Source organism: Budorcas taxicolor, chromosome 13, assembly GCF_023091745.1.
Source record: "Budorcas taxicolor isolate Tak-1 chromosome 13, Takin1.1, whole genome shotgun sequence".
Taxonomy (NCBI): Eukaryota; Metazoa; Chordata; class Mammalia; order Artiodactyla; family Bovidae; genus Budorcas; species Budorcas taxicolor.
The window spans coordinates 1887497-1908422 of record NC_068922.1 but is presented as its reverse complement, the minus strand read 5'-3'; the positions used below and the strand labels follow the sequence as shown (position 1 = coordinate 1908422).

General features: G+C 40.7%; 1 protein-coding gene across 1 annotated transcript in view; it reads right to left on the bottom strand.

The window, feature by feature from the left end:
- Positions 1 to 20926, bottom strand: part of PLCB1 (phospholipase C beta 1) — an 854020-nt gene that overhangs the window by 114490 nt on the left and 718604 nt on the right. Inside the window, exons 25-27 of the mRNA XM_052650392.1 lie at positions 19339 to 19392; positions 15646 to 15865; positions 9193 to 9373 (exon numbers count right to left, since the gene is read on the bottom strand). Coding sequence (XP_052506352.1) covers positions 9193 to 9373; positions 15646 to 15865; positions 19339 to 19392 — 455 coding nt within the window. The remainder of the gene's footprint in view (positions 1 to 9192; positions 9374 to 15645; positions 15866 to 19338; positions 19393 to 20926) is intronic.

Below are 20926 nucleotides of genomic sequence, written 5' to 3'. Positions count from 1 at the left end.
GTCAGCTCCTTTTTTCCTTAATGCAAAACACATCATTTCAAACATCTCTCACCTACCGGATGGAGTGCAATGAGTCTTGTAATTCCAGAGGGCACAAACTAAATTATCAGACTTGTGGATTCTATTTTGGAATTATCCTTTCAGCAAAATTTCTTCTGTTCTCTAAGCTCCTTTAAGTTGGTACCAGACAGGGCTATTATTTTCTTTGCCTTGGGGATGGGTTCTGTTTACTGACTCTTTTCCCTTCATCTTACCTAAATAGTTATCAATTAACACAAAAAATACACTAAGACATACTGTGCACACACACACACACACAACAACAACATTTGCTTATTGCTTTAAACTGAAATCCCTAATCATCATTTTAATAGACATGAGAGTTGAATTATCTCTGTAGTCTATAGAAGTCCGAGGGAAACTTAACCAGTATTCTTATACAAACTTTTTCTTTTAGAAATAAGGATACGATACTTGAAATGGTGAAATGATTTAGCTCAAGCTGCATAACTAAAAATGGAAGCCATGTCTTCTCATTGTAAATCTTGCACAAACTGTCCTTTGATAAAGAATGGTGACTACGTTCTAGGCACGGTGTTAAGTTTTCCGTGGATTATTTTATTGACTCTCACATCCAAACTATGAGGGCTATGTGTTGATTTTTGCAAAGAAAAATAGCCCTAATTCTCCACCATTCCCTGCATTCACTCTTTGCAATGACTTGCAGGTCCCGTGAAAGACATACAGTCTATTTCCCTACCCCTTGTATCTGGGTGAAACTTCTGACTTGCTTGGAGGAAGATGTTATAAGACCTGTCAAAAACTTGCCCCCTTCTGCTGCTCTCCATTAGAATCCTTTCCAACTTCCATGCAGACAAGCCCAGGTTAGCCTTGCTGGATAATGAGAGATGTGTGTCAGTCACCTGCCCGGACCAGCTGACAGTCAGCGAAACTTCAGGAGCAGAGTCTCTAGGTAACTGGCAGGTGAATCACAGACACATGAATGAGCTCAGCCAAGAGTAGAAGATCCTTCTAGAAAAGTCAAGTTCAAATTGCTACGCAAAGAAACATGGGCTAAATAAATAGTTGTTATTTTAAGTTTTGAGGTGTGTATTATGCCACATAGCTAAAGAATATGGATAGGCATAGTACTAGAAGGTTTGTCTGTCTTCAAAACTGTGTTCTTAACCATGGTGAGCCTCTGAGTGTAGGGACTACATTTAGGCTGGGGCCTCGGGAATCCCACCACCAGTGTAAGAGCTGTGGTAGGCCTTCAGTAACTATAGCTTATATGATTACATAAGCATATTTTACACTCTCTAATTTGCCCAACTTCCCAAAATAATCAATTAAAAGACATAGCATAGACTCTGTAGGTCAAACGAATAAGACAGTCCAGCAGAAAACTAGGCAATGGATATAAATTGTTTGTAGAAAAAAGAAATACAAATGGGCAATACACACATGGAAATATGTTCATTTTTTTCATAATTAAATCAATAGAAATGACAATAAATATAATGTCTATATATTTATCCATAGCTATCTATCTATCTGAGCTTCACAGGTGGCACTAGAGTTAAAGAACCTGCTTGCCAATGCAGGAGACTTAGAGACTCAGGTTCAATCCCTGAGTTGGGAAGATCCCTTGGAGGAGGGCACGGCAACCCACTCCAGTGTTCTTAGCTCACACTCACTCACTCAGTCTATCTGTCTAACCTAGAACAACGTCAGTTCAATGAGTTATGCAATGATGATCAGGAAGACTGACCAATAAGAACACATTTTGACAATTATTTCATTCTTTATTTCACTACTAAAGCCTTTGATTTATTTGTCATTTCTTTTTTGGTAGAGAAAGTAAAGTTTTTAGGAAAGCTAGATCATCTATTCCCCCAGAAAAATGACCTACATCAAAGTCAGAATATTGGAAGAAGACAGATCACACCACCACAACCACAGTAGATTAGTTACTTCCTGACACTGAAGTTACTCCTGGTACACAGAGAACCAGAGACAGCAGAAAATTCAAGATTGGCTTCCAGAAAGCCTGCAGCAGCAAATAATGCTGATAGAAGTCATCAGAAAAGAAGATGCTGAGCTCCCTCAGTCTGTAACAGGACATCAATATTCTTATCTTCACTGGACAGATGAGAAAACAGAAGCCCTCGGTGGGGGACTGGTGGCCAGAAATGATGACATTTGACCCCACACCTTCACTCATCATCGCTTACATCTTGATGGGCCATTCCCTTAGCAGCTGGTCAGTATCTACCCAGGGCTTTCACTGTGAAACATAACCCTCATTCCCCAGAGTAGACAGGGAACTGGGGCACTCAGTGAACACTCAGCAGGTGCTACTGTGGGTTTGAGGCCCAAGACTGCTTGCTGATGGGACGGACGGGAGGGTATATGAGAATAATCCCCACCAGGAGATCCACGTGAAGGAAGGAGAAATGCACGGCTTGGAACACGTGGGAAACAGAGTATGAGAAAGAGGAGGAAAGGTGCGGAGGCAAGCGCACTAAGCCTCTGCAGAGGGTAAAGAGAAGGGTGCTGTGAGAGGGGATGCCCCTGAGAGGGAGAGAGAGGATGGAAGACGGAACGGTGGGTCTAACCCTGTGGCAACTGAGAAGCGACCCTGTGGATGTCACCGTAAAACCTCTTCTCCATGAGCTGTGGGTATTGTGCCTTGAATGTGATGCTGGGGCTGATTCTGAGAGTAATCAAGAACCCTCAGAGGGACCCCCTAAGAATTTCTCTTACCAAACTCATATTTAAAATTAAGACCTTTTCCTAATGGTATCAGGATCAGCCTATGGCAGCTGATGAAAAACAGGTAAGTTAGAGCAGATTCCCCAAGCATAAGAGTTCTTTCCTGAACACAGAGCCTTCACTGGGCTCCACAAGCCCCCAAGATAGTTATGAAAATTTTTCAGGGGGTGCAGACACTTGCATGGGGTCAGGGAACTGACATCTTTATTTTCACTTACGCCCAACTGAAAGTGCTTCTATCATGAACACAGGCAGGAAATCACAGAGGGGATTTCCACAGGATCTGTCCCTTTTATGACTAAGAGATAACCATTCCGCTTGATGGTCAAGGTGTGAGGAGTAGAGACATATTTTCTATCTCAGCCAAGAACATTATGCTTATTCAAAAACACATTTTGAGCAAAGGCTCTAAGTCATCTGGGCTTCTTATCAAAATGCAAATTGTGATTTAGCAGGCCTGGGGTGGGACCTGAGACTCTGCATGTCTAACAGGCTGGCTTCAGGTGATTTGGGGATCTCACTGTGAGTAATTAGGCTACAGAGCTGTTTGCACATAGGATTTTAAGGCTAATGATTCCTATTTGGACAGTAGAATAAGTCCTTTGAAGCTACAGAGTGTATCAAGCTTGGTGTGCCTCCTATGAAAACATGAACAGTCACCTCAGAATATTCTTTTGGTTTTTATCAATTTTTATGGTTAGGCAAACTGTCCTCACACCTGTGTCTCTGTATCAGTTTGCTGATATCTCTGTGGTTTCATTTCTCATGTGGTGTCATGACTGGAGCACATGTTCCCTGCGTGTGTGCTGATCACATCTTTCTCATCTGTATCTCCAGCGTCTATCAGAGGGTTTGGCAGATATTAACTTGTAATGAATATTTGGCAGGGAGTTTATAGATGTGGTTTCTCAATCCTTGAACTGTGGGTTTACATTTGCATTTAATTCCCAAAGCAATTTTAGGAGATAAAATATCTTCTGCTTAATTTTCCTCATCACCCAAATACTCCTTTTTACCTGCGGCCTACTTGCTGTTTAATTACACTTCCATTAGTCTCATTTAGCCTAAAAGGACATTTTTAATTCAGAACCATAACCAAAGATAGAATTGACACTTCCAGGTGTCTTTCAATCAAAATACTTCCTGGTAGAACAATTTCTAGTTATTACAAGTGGGGTTAATAGAAAGTTCTAATCCACATGTCAGCTAAAGACATGTCATATAAATTGAGGATGCTCTGAAATGGCTTTAAAATAAACTCTGTGTTGCTCTAAATCCTAGATGTTTGGATCTTAGCCGTCTTAAAAAGGGCCCACACAAGTGTGTTCAAAGGCACTGGGGCATTCTCTAACCCCAGATCCACAATCACAGTGGTGAATGAGGCAGCATTTCAAGTAGGTTCCATACATTTGGCCTGAAAGATCAGATTGGCTTGGACACATGCATTTGCTTTTCTGAAAACCCTTTAAAGCTTTCATTATGGACTCACTCGTTCCTTCCCGGGGAGAAGGAGGCAGAAGCACGTGTTCTGGGATTGTCACCTGCACTGGGAGTTTCACCAGCTCCCCTGCTCCAGTGGCCCTTCCGGTGGCTTTTCCCACCTATAAGTTCAGCTTGGTCTTCTACAGCTCCTACCAACCTTCTCCTTCAGGGGAAAGTCTGTCCAGCAGCTTTTTATGCCCCATCTGATGGTATCTGATGTGGTGTCAACACTCACGTAAAATTACCCCTGGGACTTTGAGCTTGTGTAGCTGTTTCTTGGGATTTCTGCACCTCATTTCTGAAACTCAAGTCTCCCTATCCCCAGGAGGCCCTTCTGGAATGTTTGGGTTTCTGTTTCTATTCACACCCCTAATTTTTATTTTAGGAATCTGCCATGAATCCTGGGATTCCCTCTTATTTCAGCATATCTCTTCTGAATAGCCATGTTTCTTTTCTTGGGAAAAGGATCGTGCTGTGGACTGGTGCTCTGAGGAAATTCCAAATGATTACGCCTACATTGCTTAGTCTTTGTGGTTCAAAAACTAACTACTTTAGTTCATCACGGAAACTTGGGAAAGTCACTACATTTCTCTTAAGTTTTCAAACTGCAAAATGGGCTGACAATAGTACCAACTGGTAGTGTTCTGAAGATTAAATTGGATACTTTCTGTAAATGATTTAGCACAGTGTATGGTCCCATGGGGAGTGTTCAATACACAGTTGCTACTTTAATTTTTATGATTGTTATTATTTCTGGAGTCCTAGATATGGGGGACTGAGAAGACCAATGGTAGTAGACTGTAGCTCCCAAAGCCATTCTCTCCTGTTAAAATTCACTTGTACTTTCTCAGGTCCAGCAAGGCAATCTCTAGCTTATAGGAAACCTGACCTCTACCCAACTGTAATTTCACTGCTTGATCTTATTTCAATAGTTCAAAGATAAGGCAGCCCCTCAACAGCATGTGGAGCTTTTAAAAATAAATCCTTGAGCCCAATGTTTAGGTTTAGAGCAGTGGGTCTCAAAAGGGGGGCCTGGGACCAGAAGTGTCAGAATTGCCAGCCCCACACTAGGCTTGCTGAATTGACAGTTCAGCGTAGGGTCCAACAATCTGTGAGTTAACCACCCTCCAGGTGATTCTGATGTCTGCTCAGGTTGACACTAGCTGACCAAGTGGAGTCTGATTTTTGACAAGCTCCTCTGTGATTTTGACCTGCTCTTTCACATACTATCATTGCAAGCTAGACTAGTAATAGAACAAGAGCGTTACCTTGAATCATCTAAGACACAGTCATGACTAAACTATTCACTGTTTACCACCTACCTGCAGAGAAAGCTTCAGAATTCTCTTACATGGAGAGGCCTCCAGCAATGAAATGAACAAAACATATAAACACCTCTTAGAATCCATTTACCCTAGGTACACTAATTTCTATTACGCTTACTCATTTGTTTTGTTTTTGGCATGAACTTATTTTCAAGGCTACTTTATTGCTTGATTCATTTAATTTATCTGTCACCAAACATTTATCATGTCCCTATTATGTGTCAAGCCATCAACAACAATGAAATGCAAGCTGGTGCAGTAACTATGGAAAACTTTCTGGCGGTCGCTCAAAAAAGTAAAAGGGGACTTGCCGTGTGATCCAGCAATACCACTCCTGGGCATATATCTGGACGAAGTCATAATTCAAAAAAATACATGCACCCGTGTGTTCATAGCAGTGGCTACTGGCTAATGGGGCTTCTCAGATGGCATGGTGGTAAAGAATCTGCCTGCCAATGCAGGAGACACAAGAGACGTGGGTTCAATCCCTGAGTCAGGAAGACCCCATGGAGTAGGAAATCCAATATTCTTGCCTGGAAAATTCCATGGGCAGAGGAGTCTGATGGGCTATACTCCAGGGGGTGGCAAAGGGTTGGACATGACTGAGCACAGCACAGCAGCGGCACATTGGCTACTGACAACAGCCAAGACAGGGACGCAGCCTAAGTGCCCATCTGCAGATGAATGGATAAAGAAGATGCGGTACACGTGTGCGACGAAGTGTTGCTCAGCCATAACGGAGTGAACTAACGCCACGTGCAGCAAAATGGATCGGCTCAGAGATTATCATACTAAACGAAGGTAAGTCAGAGACAGACAGATACCGTATGATTCCATGTGGTATCACTTATATATGGAATCTAGAATACGACACAAATGCACCTATCTAGGAAACAGACTCACAGACACAGAGAACAGACCTGTGTTTGCCAAGAAGAGGTGGGAGAGGGACAGACTGTGAGTTTAGGATTAGTAGATTCAAAGTATTATGTAGAGGACGGATAAGCAACAAAGTACTACTGTATAGCACAGGAAACTGTATTTCTCCAAAGACATACAGATGGCAAACAAACACATGAAAGGATGCTCAACATCACTCATTATCAGAGAAATGCAAATCAAGACCACAGTGAGGTACCAACGAATGGCTGCGATCCAAAAGTCTACAAGCAATAAATGCTGGAGAGGGTGTGGAGAAAAGGGAACCCTCTTACACTGTTGGTGGGAATGCAAACCAGTACAGCCACTAGGGAGAACAGTGTGGAGATTCCTTCAAAAACTGAAAATAGAACTGCCTTATGACCCAGCAATCCCATTGCTGGGCATGCACACTGAGGAAACCAGAATTGAAAGAAACATGTGTACCCCAATGTTCATTGCAGCACTGTTTATAATAGCCAGGACATGGAAGCAACCTAGATGTCCCTCAGCAGATGAATGGATAAGAAAGCTGTGGTACATATACACAATGGAGTATTACTCAGCCATTAAAAAGAATACATTTGAATCAGTTCTGAGGTGGATCAAACTGGAGCCTATTATACAGAGTGAAGTAAGCCAGAAAGAAAAACATCAATACAGTATACTAATGCATATATATGGAATTTAGAGAGATGGTAACGATAACCCTGTAAGCGAGACAGCAAAAAAGACACAGATGTATAGAACAGTCTTTTGGACTCTGTGGGAGAGGGAGAGGGTGGGATGATTTGGGAGAATGGCATTGAAACATGTATAATATCATATAAGAAATAAATTGCCAGTCTAGGTTTGATGCAGGATACAGGATGCTTGGGGCTGGTACACTGGGATGACCCAGAGAGATGGTATGGTGAGGGAGGTGGGAGGGGGGTTCAGGATTGGGAACATGTGTACACCCGTGGCAGATTCATGTTGATGTATGGCAAAACCAATACAGTATTGTAAAGTAAAATAAAGTAAAATTTTAAAAAGATTCTCAAAAAATAATAAACCCTCCAATATAGGTAATTATAATAAAAGCAAATGTACTAAATTCCAAAAAAAAAAAAAAAATCCGGTGATAGGCTATAATGGAAAAGAAATTTTAAAACATGTATGTATATATATAATTGATGTTTTTGAACTGTGGTGTTGGAGAAGACTCATGAGAATCCCATGGACTGCAAGGAGATCAAACCATTCAATTCTAAAGGAAGAATATTCAGTCCTGAATATTCACTGGAAGGACTGATGCTGAAGTTCCAATACTTCTGCCACCTGATGTGCAGAACTGGCTCATTTGAAAAGACCCTGATGCTGGGAAAGATTGAAGGTAGCAGGAGAAGGAGATGACAGAGGATGAGATGGTTGGATGGCATCACTGACTTGATGGACATGAGTTTGAGCAAGCTCTGGGAGTTGGTGATGGACAGGGAAGCCTGGCGTGCTGCAGTCCATGGGGTCGCAAAGAGTCAAACACGACTAGGCAACTGGACTGAATTGAGCTGATATATAATGGAATCACTTTGCTGTACAGCAGAAATTAAAACAACGTCGTAAATCAACTCTATTTCAATAAAGGGCTTCCCTGGTGGCTCAGACAGTAAAGAATCTGTCCACAATGCTGGAGACCCAGATTCAGTCCCTGGGTTGAGAAGATCCCCTGGAGAAGGGAATGGCAACCCACTCCACTGTTCTTGTCCATTATTCCATGGACACAGGAGCCCAGCAGGCTAGAGTCCTCGGGGTTGCAAAGAGTCGGACATGACCGAGCAACTAACACTTTCACTTTCATTAAAAAAAAAGAAAAAAAATGGACTGTCACAATTACTGAGAAAATGTTTTGGAGGACAAAACTGATCATTTATGGAAATGATGGCATTTCCTTTCATAGGGAGCCTCAGAAACTGAGTGGACAACATTCCATACTGGCCACTTAAATATTGTCTTCTAGATTCTAAATCTAGGCAAGTGGATTGTATAAACTTTTCTGCTCTTTTTATACCACTGCAAAACTACACTACTACATAAAAAGTGAACCTTTATTTGCAGTATGTTCTTAATTTTCTTAAATATAAGTGTTTTCCAATTCCTTGTAAGATTTTCAAAATATCCCCCCAAATGATTATAGCCAAAAAATGAATTAGTGAAAATAAAAATAAAGCATAGCCTCATTGGAGAACAGAGAGGAGTTCAGAAAAGATGTTAGAATAATGGAATTTGCAAAATATTAGTATAGTAGATGCTATTTGCCTCATGTAATTTCCATTTCTAAGAAATGATGACTTTGTTGCTTTTTAAAATCCAGCTCCTAAGTTTTGATTATGCTTTCATGTCAAGCATGTGTTAAGTCACATGTCACAATATGGATCTGAGAAATGCATCTTACCTCTCTCCATAACCTGGTAACAAAATAAGATTACTCAATAAGGAAGCAAAATGGAAGTGCCAGCCAAACTTGCTGCTGCCTCCTGTTAACATTATCCAAGAGAATCAAACATGTATTCCTATGGCCAATCCACATATGGCGAAAACCATCACAATATTGTAAAGTAATTATCCCTTCACTTAGATAAATTAATTTTAACAATATTCTTTATAGAAAAAAAGTTTTGGGTATAGACACATAAATCACATTTTTCAGGCTTACCAGTTTAATGTGTTCTCGCTTCTGGTATTTTTCGCTATAATACTGCTCTTGTCGAAGATTAAGCAGCTGCTGCTGCTGTTTGTCCTTCAGATCTACTAACTTTTGGGTCATTTCGGCATCCAGGGCAGCAAGGTCTTGTTCAATTGTTGATGAGACGTGGTCAGGGCTACTGGGTTCTGATCTGCAGAGACAAAGAGATCGGCTCACAAAATGTGCAGTTCAGAGCAAGGTAGAGAGAGGGCTGCTCAGCAAAGTCCTTCCTAGAGAGTGGAATGTGTTTGGAAATAATTAGTCAATAAACCACTTGAGACAGAGGCTGATACCCCAAGGACAAGCTTAGCAAGAGAGGGTCTCCAAACACGGAAAGTAGATGAAATCTGTGTTGTTCTACAAAGAGGTAGGGGCCAAAAAGGAAAGCCAGGTAGCTAGGTTTCCTCATGGTGGTGCCGAAGAGGATAAGCCTCTTTGGGAAAAACAATGTCTAATAAGGACTTTTTGAGGCTTTTGTTTTTTTAACATAGAATGTATAACGCAATTCCCAGCTACATCTCTTGTATGCATTTCCTATACATTTCTCCCATACAGCATTGATAATGCTGTAGGGGAAGTTAGAAAGGTGCTGAATTTTGCTTCCAGATGATGCCGATTGGCAACAGAGAGCATACGCAGACGGCACGGCAACACTCCCACCTGACATGTTCTGTTTCTTGACATCTTTTAATAGCAAAGATTTGTCATTAACATAGTTTTCTCTGGGAGCTGAACCAACTTCATTGATATCTCCACCCAAATGTCACTTTGGTTCCAAGAGAAAGGAGGATGAATTGAGTTCATTATAATATATTTGTCAAGAGCTCACTCTGTGCAAGGGGAGTTCCTTTGAGTTATTCATAGAGAATTACACAGATATTTAGAAGTTTAGGACTAATGTTGAAACAAAACAAAGCAATTCTCACTAACTTATTATTGTGCTAAAGTATACAGTGTGGTTCCTTCAAATTTTGTGCTCTTACTTCTTTAGGTCAAATAGAAAGAGAGGCAGTGTTGGAAACAGTACTAGGAGCAGGTCTGTTCTTTTAATTTACACAGAAACCTCTGCAGGAAGAACCACCCAGAACATCAGATTCTGTCTCTGTGCTTTCACTTGTGACCAAGTGGAAGAGGTTTCTTGGATCAGCTGGTACTGATTCCTCTTGCTTTCTCTTTGAATTAGGCCAACACAATGGTGCCATATGGAGAAGCAGTTGGTAGAAGCTAGTGTTAAGATCCTAATTTGTCAAATAAAGCATTCAGAATTCCCTCAAAGATCTAAACATCGGCATCACATGGCAGGATTGAAGTGGCCCTCTATTCTGCACGAATATAAGTCTATTTATCAGCATCAGAGTGTTGGTGGGGCGACCTCTGTCTTGGCACGAACATGAGATACATTTGTCTTCTTCTGTAGCAGGAAATTGGTGCAGCCAGAAGAGAAAGGTGATGCTTGAATGAGTGACAGCCACCACAGCAGAGGCACCAGGGTTACATTTCGTGACCACTCAGCAGGTAACAGGGATGCTCTGCTTGGCTTCTGGCTTTCACGATAAGCCAACTAGAAGGCACAACCACCTCCAGTTTGTATCTGAGGAAACAGGTTCAGTGAGGCAGTTTTTGTGAGGACACAGTATGAGGGAACGGCAGTGCTGCTTCCCATAGGACAGCCATCTAGAAAGTGCGGTCTTTGCTCTGGGAACAACACAGTGCCCGGTGGAAACTGTCTTTGAATGATCTGCTCTTTGCATTAGGTGGAAGCTCAGTTGAGATGATGGGTATTTGAATAAGAAACTAATCTAATATTGCACACATGAAACTTACAAACCAATGTTGCCTCAATAAAAAATACATGTGAAATGTAGTTATTAATTCATTTAGAAAGAACAAGCCCATTACATATTCAGTTCAGTTCAGTTCAGTTGCTCAGTCATGTCCGACTCTTTGCGACCCCATGAATCGCAGCACGCCAGGCCTCCCTGTCCATCACCAACTCCCGGAGTTCACTCAGACTCACGTCCATCGAGTCGGTGATGCCATCCAGCCATCTCATCCTCTGTCGTCCCCTTCTCCTCCTGCCCCCAATCACTCCCAGCATCAGAGTCTTTTCCAATGAGTCAACTCTTTGCATGAGGTGGCCAAAGCACTGGAGTTTCAGCTTTAGCATCATTCCTTCCAAAGAAATCCCAGGGCTGAGCTACTTCAGAATGGACTGGTTGGAACTCCTTGCAGTCCAAGGGACTCTCAAGAGTCTTCTCCAACACCACAGTTCAAAAGCATCAATTCTTCGGCACTCGGCTTTCTTCACAGTCCAACTCTCACATCCATACATGACCACTGGGAAAACCATAGCCTTGACTAGATGCACCTTTTTGGCAAAGTATTGTCTCTGCTTTTCAATATGCTATCTAGGTTGGTCATAACTTTTCCTCCAAGGAGTAAGCGTCTTTTCATTTCATGGCTGCAATCATCATCTACAGTGATTTTGGAGCCCCCCAAAATAAAGTCTGGTACTGTTTCCCCATCTATTTCCCATGAAGTGATGGGACCAGATGCCATGATCTTCGTTTTCTGAATGTTGAGCTTTAAGCCAACTTTTTCACTCTCCTCTTTCACTTTTATCAAGAGGCTTTTTAGTTCCTCTTCACTTTCTGCCATAAGGGTGGTGTCATCTGCATATCTGAGGTTATTGATATTTCTCCCGGCAATCTTGATTCCAGTTTGTGCTTCTTCCAGCCCAGCGTTTCTCATGATGTACTCTGCATAGAAGTTAAATAAGCAGGGTGACAATATATAGCCTTGATGTACTCCTTTTCCTATTTGCAACCAGTCTGTGGTTCCATGTCCAGTTCTAACAGTTGCTTGCTGACCTGCATATAGGCTTCTCAAGAGGCAGATCAGGTGGTTTGGTATTCCCATCTCTTTCAGAATTTTCCACAGTTTATTGTGATCCACACAGTCAAAGGCTTTGGCATAGTCAATAAGGCAGAAATAGATTTTTTTTTGGAACTCTCTTGCTTTTTCAATGATCCAGTGGATGTTGGCAATTTGATCTCTGGTTCCTCTGCCTTTTCTAAAACCAGCTTGAACATCTGGAAGTTCACGGTTCACGTATTGCTGAAGCCTGGCTTGGAGAATTTTGAGCATTACTTTACTAGCATGTGAGATGAGTGCAATTGTGAGGTAGTTGAGCATCCTTTGGCATTGCCTTTCTTTGGGATTGGAATGAAAACTGACCTTTTCCAGTCCTGTGGCCACTGCTGAGTTTTCCAAATTTGCTGGCATATTGAGTGCAGCACTTTCACAGCATCATCTTTCAGATTTTAAAATAGCTCAACTGGAATTCCATCACCTCCACTAGTTTTGTTCGTAGTGATGGTTTCTAAGGCCCACTTGACTTCACATTCCAGAATGTCTGGCTCTAGGTGAATGATCATACCATTGTGATTATCTTGGTCATGAAGATCTTTTCTGTACAGTTCTTCTGTGTATTCTTGCCACCTCTTCTTAATATCTTCTGCTTCTGTGAAGTCCATACCATTTCTGTCCTTTATCGAGCCCATCTTTGCATGAAATGTTCCCTTGGTATCTCTAATTTTCTTGAAGAGATCTCTAGTCTTTCCCATTCTGTTGTTTTCCTCTATTTCTTTCCATTGATCGCTGAGGAAGGCTTTCTTATCTCTTCTTGCTATTCTTTGGAACTCTGCATTCAGATGCTTATATCTTTCCCTGAGCTTCCCTGATGGCTCAGATGGTAAAGAGTTGCCTGCACTGTGGGAGACCTGGGTTCAACCCCTGGGTTGCAGAGATGCCCTGGAGGAGGGCAGGGCAACCCACTCCAGTGTTTTTGCCTGGAGAGTCCCCATGGACAGAGGAGCCTGGTGGGGTCACAAAGAGTCGGACACGACTGATTGACTAAGCACAGCACACATTAATATATTTTGTGAAAATAACTATACTTTCTAAACACAAAGAAAGTCAGTAGGATTTTATGGACATTATGTCCATTTATTACTCTGAGGTGTTCTCAGGATTTTTGCATGTATCATAGGGAGATGGACAAACATAATCAGATCTCAGTGGCTTTGCCTCTTGGAAAAAAAGTTTCTCCTGATGTATTTTCTGATGCTAGATGCTTAAGAATTTTTGTTTGTTTGTTGAAAGAAAGTATAGAAAAATAACCAAGGGATGATGTTTCTGCATCGTCCTCAAAAACAAGGTTGAAGACATTATTCCCTGTTGCCTAATGTTGCCTGCATATGATGCAAGAGATGCATTGAATCTTTTTCTTTGTGATTTATTAGTGATACCAGGAAAATGTTTCTTCCTCTTAGAAAAGAAAGCAAGTTTCGTTTAACCAGATAAAGAGAATTTTCTAACCCATATTTCCTTTTCTCAGAAGCTAAGAGCTAGCTTCAGGGTTCAAGGACAGAAATTACATTAAAAGGTTAGTGCTGTCCAGTTGAAATATAATATGGGCCATGTATGTGATTTTTTTGACATAGCTATCTTAAGAAGAAAAAAGAAATGGGTAAAATATGTTTTAATAATGTATTTTGCATAGCTTGATCATTTCAGTATAGAATTAAAGTAAAATCAATATATGTTAATTTAAAACATGAGTTTTTTAGTGAAGTCTTTGAATTCTGGTGTGTATCTTGTACTTGAAAAACACTTTAATTACAGTGTGTCACTGTTTGTGGCTAATGACTCATGCACTAGGAAGCAGGTCTGGCAGCTGGTAGACAGACTGTGTGCATGTGTATGTGTGTACTTTTTGGGTTGTTTTCCTACTTTTATAGGATTTGTTTTTTTATGTCTTCTATGATAAGTTACTTCAGTATTCTATTGAAAGTTTGCATGATATGACTTATAAGTAAATAAATATAAGAATAAACAAATGACTAAATATATAGCACTAATATAAACATTCAGGAGAAGTTTTAGGCCAAGCTTTGCCTGAACTGTTTGTAACTGTGGGTAAATGTTAAGCCTTTAGTTTTCAGATTCCTCCTTGAAGAATTGACAGCAGTTCACCTAGATGGCTTCTAAGGCTGCTCCAGGCCTAAAAAAATGATGATTTTGCAGATTTTAAAGACCCATGTACTAGATCTTGATTGTTTTAAAGTTAAGCACATGTTAAAACGTATGTCACAAGTTGCATCTGGAAAAGGCCTCTTACCTCTCTCTAACTTGGCATCGGGATTGGAATACGGAGCTAGGAAGTAAAAGGAAGGAATGGTACAGCCTTCCTGACTCAGTTTTTATGCTCTCATATTTTCCCACACTACCATCTTAGGCACACTGGGGTGATAACTGAATAGGTCATGTTCATTGCTATGCCCCCATTGGTTGAATGAATATGCGAGAGATGCTTCTCCCCAGAATATCTGAGTACCTGGAACTGTGGGGCTTAGGCCCTGAAAAGGCATTATCTGGACAGAGGTTTGTGGGTTTCAGATAGGGCAGCAAAGGGCAGTAGAGATTCTCTTTTCAATAAGACCAGTTGCCTCTTCAGTGAGGTTCTAGACCACAGCAAAATGTCATATCCCCCAGGTTGCAAGTTGCATGCTCACTTGCTTCAGTCATGTTCAAATCTTAGCAACCCCATGGACCATATGTAACCCATCAGGTTCCTCTGTCCATGGGATTTTCCCAGCAAGAATACTGAAATGGGTTGTCATGCTCTCCTCCAGGGGGTCTTGCCGACCCAGGGATCGAACTTGTGTCTCCTGCATTGCATATCAGCTGCAATATGGCTAGTCAACCAGCTGGTCTTGGGCCTACAGGCTAGAACTCAAGGGTAGTACTTCCTGTGTATCTAGTCTCAAAATCTGGTCAAATAAAGAAATTCACAAGCAAAAGTAAACTGAGGGGACACCAGAGCTGTAGAGAGAGGAGGGGGTTGGGTGGCTTTCCTTCTTGCAGTGGTATAGATCCAAAACGTGGTACAAAACACTGAAAATCATCAACTATATTTCAATTCAAAAAATCAAGTAAAGACCACAATATGACAATTTGCAAAGGAAGAAATATAAATTGACAATAAATATGCCAAAAATTCAACTTAACAAAGAAGTGCAGATTAAGATACTAAAAGCATCAATTTTTCCTCGATCGGTTTGCACTTTCATATCTTGCTGATAGCTACAAACTGAAACATAAAAGTCTTTAAATTGATCTAGGGATCTCATTTCTAGAATTTTAAGAAAATAATTAAGAATATGTGAAAGATTTATCCATACATATTTATCACTACATTTCTTGCAATAGCAAATAATAAAAAACAACCTTTATGTTCAACAATAGAAAATCATTTAGATAAATTGTAGTTTGTCCATTAAAAAAAAACATTGAAAATCCACGCAAATGACTTTCTTTCTTTATACTATAGAACACAGAAAAAATACCCATTCAACTTACTTTTTCTTATTGTCCTTTTTGGCTGTCTTTTCCAGAGCTGCTCTCCTTCTCAAGTAGTCGTTCTGGATTTCATTGTATTTTGTAGTGTGCTCTTTGATGAGGTCGGTGGTTTTCTTGTGGTGTCTCTTAACCAGGTCTTTCATTTCCTTGTAGTGCTTCTTTTGAAGTTTCACAAACGACTTCTGCTGCTTTAGCTCTTCAATCGTCTGCGCTTCTACTTCTGCAACAAATGGATATGAGAGCTGAGAAGGTTGGGAGGGCTGGGTGGGCAGAGCCGCGGCTGCTGAGCAGTTATCTGTCTGACCCTGGCCCACCGGCTGGAGGGCAGGGCTTGGAGGTCGGACGGTGCTCCCGGGTGCTGGCTATTGCTTGCTAACTTTGTGACTATGTTACCAAATTTCTCAGACTCAGTTTCTTTACTGGTAAGTTGTTTAAAGGTTAGAGTTCCCCAGAAACAGCCCAAGGCTCTGTGTGATCTACCGCGGGGCCCTCAGGAGGGGAGTGAGGGCAGCAGGTACGGAAGCAGCAGCAGCTGATGCGGTCTCGGCCGGGGTCTGCTTCTGCCTGACCCCAGGGGGCGCTCTGCAGCTGTGAACTGTACTACAGGGTCAGTTTCACCTTGAAGCAACACACTGGGCAATGTCAGTGGGACAGGCATAAGCTCCCTGGAGAGGGCGCTTCCTTTCAGCTGGGGGCAATTTTCTTTCTTTAATGAAAGGCCTCCCACACAATCTTCATCTCTCCCTATGGTTTGCTGCTGCTGCTGCTAAGTTGCTTCAGTCTTGTCTGACTCTGTGCGACCCCAGAGGCGGCAGCCCATCAGGCTCCCTCGTCCCTGGGGTTCTCCAGGTAAGAACACTGGAGTGGGTTGCCATTTCCTTCTCCAATGCATGAAAGTGAAAAGTGAAAGTGACGTCACTCAGTCGTGTCCGACTCCTAGCGACGCCATGGACTGCAGCCTTCCAGGCTCCACCATCCATGGGATTTGCCAGGCAAGAGTACTGGAGTGGGGTTGCCACTGCCTTCTCCGTGTGGTTTGCTAATGTTTGCAAATAGCACTACACCTGCTTTGATACGAATCTTTGATGCCTAGAACATCAAATGCGTCAGGGCATTGTCAGAGACACAACTGTGTAACAAGCAGCTCAAAGAGACGTAATGAGACATGCTGCATAATCCAGTACCTGACACAGCCCCTAGACATTTCTCAGATGAGAAATCCCTCTTCCCAATCAGTGTGCCTTCCATGAAGACAGTTTTCAAAAGCAGAGGAAGTTCTGAGCTGTTAGCAACCATCGTTCACTACAGCTGGGAACTGGGTGCACCAGACGGTAGAAGCAACTTGGGTGGGCACCAAAAGGATTCACTTTAAGGATCACACAATGTCTATTTCTTAAGGTTGTTATGGTGATGATGAAATGAAAGAATTAATGCGGTTTTTTAACAGTTTCTCGCTTAACAAATGTTTGCACAGGTTCTTGAACACCATTTCTCAGGGGCACTATTCACAGGATGGACATGGTAGGTTTGTATGTTTTTCACAACATTGCTCCAGTATAAATCAGTAAGATGAAGGAAGGTCCTTACTGTGATTTGCCCAAATGCACCATGAGGTTAGTGGTAGCTTACATGGCTACATAGTATTTTATTTAATGCTAAGAAAACACTTAATGTGACAGAGCTCAATCTTAAAACAGTCTGCATTTTATGGACTTATTTAATCAATTTTAGAATATGCACTTAAGAATACGTTAATATTTCTAAAACTAAGATGTATCATACAGTCAATGGATAGTCACAGTTTGTTGGTGCTTTTCCTTTTTGGCACTCCATGAGTAACAGGATACCTGAAAATGGATGGTGCCTTAAATTCAATGAATTATCATTTATTTAGACCTAGATTAAGTCATGGTTCACATGTTTCCAATCCTTGCATGTGAACTTTCCACTTCTGGGAACAAAAATAAGTTATTATAAATATTTAGCAATGTCAAGAGATTCAGATATAATATATGCCATGAATAACAACAGACCTAAATAGGAAATGGAATGTCTAGTGGATAAACATTGATATCAGAGTAATAATTTATGTTCTTAAATGCTAAGGTCTTTAAGGAATTGAAATATGCTTCCCTTTTAATAATGGATCTATTCTCCTGACATTCAATTCCTTTTGAGAAGGAGGCCAGGGAGAGAAACAGGTCCATTTGTTTAACGGTTTCCCTCAGGCCCGAGTGGACTCATTATGGTTACATAATGACTTATTATGTTAAAATTTATAATCCTAAGGAATCACTGCTGTTTTGGTGATATATTCAACCCCACTTCTTTAAAAAATGATGTGCAATGTGTCAGCTATGGCAAGTTTAGGGACAAGGTTCCAGGTGTTCTAACTTATGATTAAAAACAATCCCACTGCAAGTACTATTTTTTAAAAAATCTGTGGATAAAAGGCTACTTTTTGAATATGTCCTTGAACATAAAGAAAATGTCCATTTATATAAGGAAATACATAGCACTCATAAGCAAACCACCCTGATATAATCACTGCTAATATATCAATACAAATACCCACTTTTCATCTATGCATTTGTGTATTTTTAAATAATATTGCAGTCATGCTCTGATTTAGTTTTTTCTCTTGTTTCATGTGCGAACATTTTATTGTTTCTCATGGAAGGACGTCTATAAACACATGTTTTCTTTTCATACATCACTAAAATAATTTTTGATGCATATTTTATGTGTTATTTTGGTGAAATCATAAATACACATTCCTTTCAATTTTCACAAAGTGAACAGGCTTCTATAGCCACCACTTAGACCCAAATCAGGATATTATCAGACCCCAGAGGCCTCTTTGTGACTCCTGCCCTTGCACGCACCCTCCATGTAGAATCCAAACCCTTGTTTCTAAGGACACAAATCACTTTTGCCTGTTTTTGAACTTTATGTAGCTGGGATCATAAAGAATGTGCCCTTTTGTGCCTGTCCTCCCTTCTCCAGCACTATGCTTATAAATTTTATCCATGTAGTTCTGTGTAATTGTAGTTTACAGCTACAGATGAATCCTATTTTATTCTGTCACTAAACCACAATTTATTTCTCCATGCTCTTGGTTATGGATATTTGGGTTGTTTACGGTTTGGGCTTCTGACCCGTAGTTCCGCTTTTGGTGTACATTTCTGTTGTATATCGGGCCAGCATGCTACATTCTGCTACACACTGCTCACTTCATTAAAGAAAGCTCATACCAATTTTAGTCCTACTAGTTTAAGAGACTTACTGACTATAAAGTAGTTCCAAACGGTATCATCATTCTTAAACACTGTGTATTCTATGGTCAAAAATCGTCCATATTCTGCACTTCTAAAACATGCTTTACTGTGGGTACTTCAGGAAGACTGCATTCCTGTTCATTGGGTCACATTCCCAACATGAAACTCTTCCTTGATTCCAAAATATACGAAAATATGTTATTTTTTATCTCAATAAGGTCCTATCTGCCAAGTATGGTTACGTCTCTGTGATTACATTATGTAACATGAGTTGAACCAGGATATATCTGTAGATGGTTTTAGAAAAGAAATACCAATCATGTTATATTTCAAAGATAAAATTTCCTCCCCTGTAAATACTTACACTGTGTAATATTCAGGTGCCTAAATCCTTAGAGGGGAAGATGGTATTTACCTGTTAAAACACTCTGAATAAGATCTTCTGTTTTGGCAGGTGCCTTTACAGAACCTAAAATAAAAAGACAAAATAAATAGCCTCCTATAACTTTTAAAATTATCTTCTTCCTGTAAAACAACGTTTGGCTCTGGTCTCTAAGTTTCTTTATTACAGATTGCAAATTCCTGAAGACAGTTATCCTAAAAAACATTCTAAGAAATGTCTTCATTTTGTAATTTTGGGTCAAACAAGTTAAATGTGAACCTATATGCTCCATTTATAGAGAGAAAGGACATCTCTCCACTTTGAATCAAAACTCTGTCAACAAATTCGGTTTTGACAATGCTACTGCCACCTTCTGGCAAAATCAGGAGTGACAAGTGGTCTTTTACAAAGTGGTCAGCGGGCAGGAACAAAGTTGCAGGCAAGACCTACTGGGTGCCAAAGTCACTGGTCAAAAGTTTAAGGAGAAACAGGATAGTCTCATGGTCTTAAAGTCTCTCCCCCAAGATATTTATTAACTATAAAGGGGAAAAGTACAACTCTAAGTGGAGGAATCAGGCAGGTGGCACCTTAATCAAGTGACCCAACATGAGGTACAGCAACATCAGGTGTTCCTGACATGATGCTCTGAGAACAGCATCACTTCTGTGACATTCCTGTCACAAACGCACACCTCCAATCTAACCGTGAGAAAACAGTGGGCCAATCCAAATTGAGGGGTCGTCTACAGAATAATGGACCAGTACTCTAAAAGTGTACAGGGCATGGAAAAATGAACAGACTGAGGGACTGTTGCAGATTCAAAGAGGCTAAGGACACATGACAATTAATATAGTGTGGGGTCCTGAGTTGGAACCTGGAACAATAAAGACAGTAGTGGAAGGCAGGCGAAGTTCAAAGTCTATGGTTTAATTCAAGGCATTATGCCAGTGCTAATTTCCTGGTCTGACTCTGACCGATGTTAACACCAGAGAAGAGGGATCCATTTTTGTAATGTATTCTGTGTTATTTTAAAAATGATTCTGTAAGTCAAATGATTCTAAAACACCCAGTTAAAAAAATCAGGTGCTAAAATACTAAGTTTTCTCTTACTCTCAAAAGCACAAGATTATTTGCTATTTAAATGACTTATTCATATTCTAGAAACACATAGTGTTTGTGTTTGGTACATAAAATCTCCATTTGAAAATATCACGTCTTGTTTACACTTAAGTCACTCCTTAATATTATGAATCTCAACAATCTCCTTTCTTAAGTGGCCTCAGTAGGAGCAAGGAGCTAAAGGGAAGAATTTTAGGATCATGGAGAATGGTGTCAGTTTTGCCTTCACTCTACATTAGCAACGTGGCCTTCAAGAAGTAACTTATTTCTGCAATTTAAACCTGCAATTTATTCATCTGTACTGTGGGGACGATGGTGGAATCAGCCCTCAGAGGCCTGCTCTGAGAGTGAAATGAGATAATCCATGTGAAGGGCTGAGCACGCTCAGCACGTGGTTGGCACTTAAAATTTGTGAAAAGAGAGCTGGAGAAAGATGGGAAGGAATTCTTGGTAGAGACTTAATTTAGTGAAGCAGAACTAAGAATGTGCTTCTAAAGCATAA